Source organism: Marmota monax, unplaced genomic scaffold (assembly GCF_021218885.2).
Source record: "Marmota monax isolate L192 unplaced genomic scaffold, Marmota_monax_Labrador192_F-V1.1 WCK01_AAM20220418_F8-fsc00548, whole genome shotgun sequence".
Taxonomy (NCBI): Eukaryota; Metazoa; Chordata; class Mammalia; order Rodentia; family Sciuridae; genus Marmota; species Marmota monax.
In genome coordinates this window covers 209,927-218,215 of record NW_026692888.1, presented here as the reverse complement: position 1 = coordinate 218,215, position 8,289 = coordinate 209,927, and the positions used below count along the sequence as shown (strand labels likewise).

At 44.3% G+C, this 8,289-nt stretch overlaps 1 protein-coding gene and 1 pseudogene across 2 annotated transcripts; one reads left to right on the top strand and one right to left on the bottom strand.

Moving 5' to 3' along the window:
- Nucleotides 1-3,435: 3,435 nt before the first annotated feature.
- Nucleotides 3,436-7,962, bottom strand: LOC124096653 (popy Class I histocompatibility antigen, A-1 alpha chain). Of its 2 annotated transcripts, XM_058581376.1 has the most exons (8): nucleotides 7,287-7,962; nucleotides 6,748-7,014; nucleotides 6,245-6,518; nucleotides 5,360-5,637; nucleotides 5,118-5,232; nucleotides 4,888-4,901; nucleotides 4,224-4,244; nucleotides 3,436-4,084 (listed from the first exon to the last, which is right to left on the bottom strand). In XM_058581376.1, exons 1-8 carry the CDS (start codon nucleotides 7,471-7,473, stop codon nucleotides 4,041-4,043), a joined length of 1,200 nt encoding a protein of 399 aa, XP_058437359.1. In that variant the 5' UTR covers nucleotides 7,474-7,962; the 3' UTR covers nucleotides 3,436-4,040. The 2 variants fall into 2 exon arrangements, with proteins under 2 accessions (XP_058437359.1, XP_058437360.1); XM_058581377.1 differs by lacking the exons at nucleotides 3,436-4,084; nucleotides 4,224-4,244; nucleotides 4,888-4,901 and having other exon boundaries at nucleotides 5,114-5,232; nucleotides 5,360-5,636; nucleotides 6,247-6,518; nucleotides 7,287-7,948.
- LOC124096658 (HLA class II histocompatibility antigen, DQ beta 1 chain-like) overlaps nucleotides 6,367-8,289 on the top strand; it is a 32,394-nt pseudogene continuing 30,471 nt past the window's right edge.

Below are 8,289 nucleotides of genomic sequence, written 5' to 3'. Positions count from 1 at the left end.
TTTTTTATTTGTTATTAGTTATTTTTAGTTTTTGGTGGACACAACATCTTTATTTTATTTTTTATGTGGTGCTGAGGATCGAACCCAGCACCCTGCAAATTCCAGGTGAGCGTGTTACCGCTTGACCACATCCCCAGCCCAAATTCATATTTTTAAAAAAAGCATTGCAAATGCTTTTTATGTTGATTCTATAGGTTGCATAGATGTCAAAACTGATCGAATTGCATACTTCAAATATGTACATTTTATTGTACTTCAATTTTACCTCAATACATTTATGGAAAAAAGAAATAATAAAAAATATTTTCTGACCACAATGAAATAAAGTTAGTAATCAATCAAATAATACAAGTAGGGAAAATCACAAATGTATGGAAATTTAAAAACACTCCAGAATAGTAAAGGGCTTAAGAAAATTAAAATAAAGCTAGGAAACACTCTCAAATTAATGAAAATTAAGAAAAAATACATCATATTTATGAGACACTAATAAAGGAGCACTTAGAGTAAATTTGTAGCTGTAAATGCCTGCATTAAAAAGGATTCAAAAAAATAAAATAAAATAAAAAGGATTCAAATGAATAACCAAACCTTCACCTTAAGGCATAGGAACAGAAGAGCAAACTAAACCTTAAACAGATATAGAGAAGGAAACAGGGAAGAAGTAGCAGAATATAATAGCAAGAAATAGTAGAAAATAATAAAGAACAGAGAAGCTATCAATGGAACCAAATAGAATACTTTGGAAAGATGAACAAAAATTGACAAATTGTCAGCTGGATACACTAAATAAAACAATAGTAAGATGATTAGGATCAGAAAAGAGAGAGGATGCAATATTACTTACTTTGCAATAAGAAAAACAATCTGAATTCTGCTGTGAACAATGGGGTGCCAAAAAATTAGATAGCATACATAAAATGGACAAATGGTAGATAGACAAGAAACTAGTAATGGTGACTCAAGAATAAATAGATATTTTGAATATAACTAGAACAAGTGAAGACACTGAATTAGTAATAATATATTTTATAAATATACCTACAAAGAAAACTCCTTCTCCAAATGACTTTACTGGTAAATTATACCACAGAGGTGAAGATAATTATTGATGACAGCTCAGGCTCCTGGCTCACTATGGGAATTCTAGGGTTTGACTCTTGGTTTGAATCTTGGCTCCACCATTTGTGGGTTGTGAGACCTTGGGAAAGTTTCTGAGCCCATTGTGTCTCTGCTTTACGTTCTATACAATGAGGATGACGCTGACTGTTGTACTGAATGTTCACTGTGGTTAAATAAGTGACTGTGGTTAAAATAGCATAAACATAAAAATGAGATAGTCTTGTAAAGTCAATAATTATTTAGACATATGACTTTTTTAAACTGTTGTATGTATTTCACAGGACATGGTCATGACTGGGAGAGAGATCTAAGATGCAAGGGCTTTTGTGAGCTGTTGGGGGAGGTATTCATGTCAGGCAGTAATGACTTCTACAGCTGCAGGCACAGAAACTGAACGAAAAAAATTAAAGGATAAAAATACAGAAACAACCCTCTTTCCTCAAGTGGAAAATGAATGAAACAGGAAAAGTCAAGGCACCCTCCACTGGTCACGATGGAGCTGTTCTTCTATCTGAGGTAGCCATGACCCCACACAAACCCCCTCATTTTCCTAGGCTCAGCTTTCTCTCCTGACTTTGCCTTCTTGTGGCTCACAGTGGCCTTCAGCATTTAAATGTGTTCTTTGAATACTGCGGGATGCTGTGAGAATTTGTTTATATAGTGTTTGTTAATAATCATAGGAATTTTCCTATCACATGGAGGAGAAAAGTGGGTAACAGATTACTGAAGTAATTAGTTCCAAGTCCAGCCAGAGCTTCTACAGAGCTCATGTCCTTGGTTTCTCTACAGTAGGAGAAGTGATCCTGGACCTGGTCACTGCTCACCCAAAGCTCTTGGTCTCTAAGGATGGTGCACATGTGACCATGGTAGATTTTGCTAGGCCAATGCTCATTCTAAAAGTGTTGGAGGGAGGGGGTGAAAGAACCCCTATGTGCTGAGTTGTGGGGTTTTCTTTCTGTACCTGTCTTATTTCATTTAGATTTTTCCAAGCAATAAGTATCTACAACAGACATTTTCAAGGAAATGTGGTGCCATCATTAAAAAAAAAAAAAAAAGAAACAAAAACAAAAACTTTAAAGGATGGAGTAGAATTGGAACTGGGTAATGGGTATACCTTGAAGAACTTCAAAGAGGCTTTTTAGGAGAAACTTTATTAGGAGAAACAGAACTTCAATGTAAGAAACAGAGACAGTGCAAAATACAAAGAGACTTATAGAGCCCTCTAGTTCTCTGAGCAAGAAGCAGTGAAGAAATTACGCAATTGCAAACATACCAGGGGCACCTTTGTGCCTTTGTGATGTTGTGCTGGCTGTGATCCAGAATTAAGTTACATAAAAAAGCTGAGATCCAACACTTTAACTTTGTTGCTGATCCCCAAAAGAAAGTGTTGATCCTTTTTATCACTGATACATATGAGAGTGATAGAATTTTATTACTTTCCCTAATCTTATTGAGAATGTTCTTTTCAATACCTAGAGCCCTAGAGATTTTACCATGACATTATATTGAATTTTAACAAATGCTTTTACTGCATCCTTTGGAATGAACCTATGACTTTTCACCATCATTCTGTTAATGTGGTGATATGGATTTTTGTTTTATTCTAAAACAAAAGACCAGCCTTGATTTCCCATGACATGATAAAACCACCATGGACAGATATATACTGCTTTTTGCATGTTTTTGGAGCAAGTTCTAGAATTGATCTTGTTAAGGACAGTGAAACTGCTGGATGGAGAAAATGAAAACCTAAGAGGAATTTATCTAGGATGAGAAATCATAAGATCCTTCTTCTCTGGGACTCTCATATCTGGTCCCTTTAAAAATACTGCAGAAATGATGGAAAATATAATCCAGAAAACTGCCCTGGGTTTTGTGGGAAAATGACAGGAGAAAGGATTTCTGCTGCTCTCAAAGAGAGACACCCAAAGAAGAATGAGACCAGAACTCATACTTAATAATAAGAATAGGGATAATTCTCCGTAGAAACTGAGAAACAAAAAAAGATGGGAGCACAAGGTCAGACTCAGGTCTCAGCCTACGTTAACCCACTCAATGTGATGCCCTCCCTGCCCATGGTCCTGGAAATAGGACCTGCCCTGGTGATGCCTGAGCCCCTGTCATCACAGGTCCTGGTGGGATGAGGTTCAGTTGAATGAATGGGTCTAAGGACCAGGGAAGATGATCCAGCTGAGGAGTGACCACATCAAACCCAGGATGGGCTAGCAAAGACTGGGTGCTGCTTTGTCCACCTTCAGCTCCTTTCATCTTTCTCCTGTCCCCACCTGAGGTAGAGTCAGCACAGCAAACATGTGGATTCTGGAAGGTTTGGGGTTTTATTTTCTCTCAGAAATTTGAGGAATCCTCTTTTCATGTAATTAACCCACAACCATAATTCATGGCACAAATGTAAAATACAAATCAATATACACATTCTCTTTTCCAAAAGGCAAGGAAAAAGCTACAGCCCAGGGCAACATAAAGCTACCAGGAATGAAGACATCCCAGCCCTGTATTTGCTACATAGGAAAGTTAATTGAGGAAGACAACAGGACAGTGTAGGGAGGGGTCTTGGTGATCAAAGATGAGAGCCTGTCTCCATTTCCTCATGATCTGATGACAGGAACACAGACACATAGACACAGTTTATTGCCAGCTGCACAAAGAGAAGTTGGGACCTCTTGAAACTGCAGCAGGGAGCAGGAAGAGAACTGAAGAAATCCTGTATTACTCAGTTGAAAGAAAATACTGTAAAAGAAAGTATTATGAACAAATTCAGATAAGTCATTGTAATGAAGACACTCTGAACAACCCATTAAATACTTAAAATATCAGAAATTCCTGGGACAGTCCCTGTAACTCAGAGTCTCCCCATACCTCAACTCTTCTCCCTCAAGGCCCTCCAAGGTCTCACCTTTTTAACCAGTGAGAGACACATCAGAGCCCTGGGAACTGTCATTACCTGAGCAGAGCAAAAACAGAACCTGGTCAGAGTCCACAGGAGGTGTGGCTAATGGATGAATTATGGGTGGATCAGCTCCCCCATGGCTTCCGACTACAGTCACCCAGGTGTCTCGAAGATCACTGTTCTTCATACTTACAGGCAGCTGGAGCATAGGTGTCTGGTTGTACACCTGTGGGAAGAAAGCCGCCTGTGAGAGAGCAGCTTGGAAACAGGTCTGAGAGTGTCCCCTAGTCCTGGACACTGGGTAAGTCTCCAGAACTGTGACTGTAGATGTAGGAAAGGATCAGGAGACAAGAAGAAAATAGATAGGTAAGGATGAAGATAATTACTTTCCTGGAGTTCTGTCTTCACCAGGAAAATTCCCTCTCTGGCCTCTAAATGCTGGGAATCAGGCCCCCATCACCACAAATATCAAGAGGATATATTTGTCCTTTAGTTTCTGTGCACCTTACAAAAAGTAAACAGGGTCCAGGTTGGGTAAGGACACTTGTAGATGTTACTTCCCATTAACAAGGCAGGGCATATTATCAGGAACTGCCTGTAGGAGCTGAGCACAACACCTTAGCCTTGAGCGATGGAGGTGTGGAACTGGCTTCTGTTGTGCACAAAAGCAAGTGGACTTCACCTTTGCTAGGCAGGGGACTGAAGCTCTGGGAGTGGACATTACCTAATGGGAGTGGCCTGCCCCCCTGTTCTCCTTTAACACTACCCTTTCTGCCTTATTTGGATGAAATGTTCTTTCAAACACTCTCCCCCAATAAAAACCAAGGTTTGGGGCATGCTCTTTCTCTGTTGCCTGCCTCCCTTCCTTTCTCTTGTCCCTCTTGTGGGAGCTTGCAGTTGAGGCAGAAGAACCGAACTGAAATGCCCCCCAAAAGGTCTAAATGTTTGTGTGTTTTGTTGTGCCAGCCCAATTCACCCTAGAGACCTGGGTTTTTGTAGCCCATGTGAAACGTTGGCTAAAACATACTTCTACTAGGTTCTTCAAATCACCAGTGGGACAAAAATTCAGACCCTGCACTTTTCCTACCTGTTTTTCTTCTTCCAAAAGACAAAAGCGACCACAGCTCCAGTGACAACAGCTCCAAGGAGAATTACACCAGCAACAATTCCCAAGATGGGGATGGTGGGCTGAGGGGGTGGCTCTGGGAGAGGAAGGGAAGTTAGATGAGGGGACCTGATCCCCTGCTCTCAGTCCCTACCCTGCTGAGGGTCTCCAGAAAGCCTCCTGTTTTCCTGACAATAGGCTCTGTGCCCTCATTCCCTCCTTACCCCATCTCAGGGTGAGTGGCTCAGGCAGCCCCTTATGATGCACACGGCAGGTGTATCTCTGCTCCTCTCCAGCAGGCACCACCACATCTGCCCATTTCTGGAAGTTTCCATCCCCTGCAGGCCTGGTCTCCACAAGTTCCATGTCCTGGGTCTGGTCCTCTCCATCCCGCTGCCAGTTCAGGGAGATCTCCTTAGGGTAGAAGCCCAGGGCCCAGCATCTCAGAGTGACATCCCCTTCAGGGATAGGGTGGTGAGTCACATGAGTCTTCGGGGGGGTCTGAAAAAAAGAACTGGGAAATTCAGACATTTTGGCATTTCCTCTTGGGCCACTGAAGCGGTGCTCACATGGCCATCATAAGACCATCCTGAGTAATGAACAACATAATTCAGGTGGGGGAGAGAGCACAAAACCTAGACACAAGCCAGGATGCAGACTTCTGGCACAATCTATTCCTTGGAAAGTTCTAAAATCAGATTGAAACAACCCAGTGGAAGAGGTTTCAGGTCCTTGAGAGGGACTTCAGAATCTGATCTTGATAGAGGTTGGGACACTTGGAAAAGCTGGAGTCAGACCTCCAAGGCACTAGGCTGAAGCAGAACTGATTGTCCTGGATGCCAAGACTGCTGACAGGCACCTGTGGTCAGGTATTTATTGTCTTTCCCACCAGCCAGGGAGAGACAGACCAGATCCCTTCTTTGTCCTCAGAGAAAGCAGCCTTCAGTTCCTCTCTAGTACAGAACTGGGGAATCCAGGCTCACACCCTCCCCTCTGGACTATGAGCAGGGCGATGCTCTACAGTGGGCACCGTTCTCCTCCCCTCCTCCTGGGAACTGCTAGAGAGATCTACAGGAGATGAGGCATGTGTTCAGAAGCTGCTCATACCTGCGCGCTGCAGCGACTCCTTCCCTTTCTCCAGGTAGCCTGCAAGACACTTCAAGCAATCTCCTTCCAGGTAGGCCCTTAAGCTCTCTGCAACACCAGCCACTTCCCACTTCCGCTGGGTGATCTGAGCCGCCTTGTCTGCCGCGGTCCAGGAGTGCAGGTCCTCATTCAGGGCTATGTAATCCGCGCCATCATAGGCATACTGACTGTACCCGCGGAGGAGGCGCCCATCTGTCCCCATGTCGCAGCCATATATCCTCTGGTAGGTGTGAGAGCCTGTCCCCGCCCCGCTGTCAGCCAGGGTCTTGACCTGCCCACCCCGAGGGTTTCTGTCCTAAACTGAAAATGAAACCGGTCACAGTCCCCAAGGGCGCATTCTGGGTCGAGAGTCTCCGCGGGTCCCTCAGACTTGGGGTGAAGCTTAGCCCGGGAATCCCTGACTTCTCGGGACCATCTGTGAGGGACTTGAGGGGTCCCGATGTCCGACATGGACCCGGTCACTCACCGCCTGCGCTCTGGTTGTAGTAGCCTGGCAGGTTGTTGAGGCTCACTAGGTCACTCTGTGCATTGTCCTTGGCGGTCTGTGTCTCCCGTTCCCAATACTTGGGTCCCACCTTCTCCATCCAGGGCGCCCGGGGCTCCATCCTGGGATTCTCGGTGTAGCTGTGGAAGCGCACGAACTGCGTGTCGTCCACGTAGCCCACGGAGATGAAGCGGGGCTCCCCGCCGGGGCGGGACACGGAGGTGTCGAAATACCTCAGGGAGTGGGAGCCTGGGGAAGGGAGCCACTGAGACCACCCAACCAAGTGCCAGGTTGACTACCCAGGAAGAGAGGAGCGGGGTCCAGAGTCGCTAAGGGGGCTGTGGGAGCAGAAGGGCAGGACATAGGGGAGGGAGGGGAGGGAAGGGAAGGACCGCGCCATGATGGGGAGGGTCTGGGCTGGGGGCGGCGGGGACGCACCTTCCCCAGGTCCTCAGTGCTCACTGGATGGTCCCCTCGCTCCTCCCACCTGGAGGCTATTTCCCTCTCAATCCTGTGCTCACCCGCCCAAGTGTCCCTCAGGGCCAAGGCCCCCAAGAGCAGGAGGAGCAGCATTAGGGGCGCCAGCACCCTCATCCTGCAGCAATGTGGAGATTCTGCGACTTGGAGTGGGGGCGGGGGGAGGTCGCTGTGGACTTTAAAATTCAAACCGCAGTGACAAAGATTGGCTTCTTTAGGAGAAGACGACATGGGAGTGAGAACTGTGGACCAGTCAGGAGTGCCCAGGCAGAATGACCTGGCCCAGGTTGGGAGGAGAAAAGTGAAACTCCCTGGAGACAGGGATTCTCAGCGCTCCCTGTCCACACCCCAGACACAGCTCTAGAGCCTGAGAGCCACGCCCAGGGCTGGGAGTTTGCCCTGAACACTCCTCCTTACTAATCATTCTTTGTCTCACCATCCCTTGATTTCTGACTCAGGGTGTAAAATCAGCAGTTCTCAAACGTTTTGGTTTCAGGATCTTTATATGCTCTTAGAAAGTAGTGTGCACTCCAGAGGTAGGTAGATTTATGTGGGTTATGTCTATCAATATTTGCCATATTAGAAGTTAATGCCATTTTTCAGATATTTTATTCTTCCTGAATATTAATAACTAATTGCACGTTAAATAATTGCATGAAAAATGTGTGGCACTCTTTGAAACAGTAGTTTCAAAGAAAAATAACTTTTCCCAAATTAAAATATTTATTAGGAAAAATGGATCATTTTACTTTTTACAATTTTATTTGTCAAAAGAGAATGCTAGATATTCATATTTTCTGCATTTAACTTGTGACTTTGGTTGAAACAAAAAAATGTAGCCTCACACAAATATTTATAAGAGGAATGTTTTTAATAACGTTTCCAGTATTCATCTTTGATACTACAATAAAATGATACAAGTGTTAGCTTCTTAAAAGTTCTTTTCCACAAGAACCATAAAATACTGTCATTGAATAGTCCATATTTTATCCATTAAAGTCTGTGGATGTGTCTTGTACATTGAATTGATCTTGTGCATGATATTTT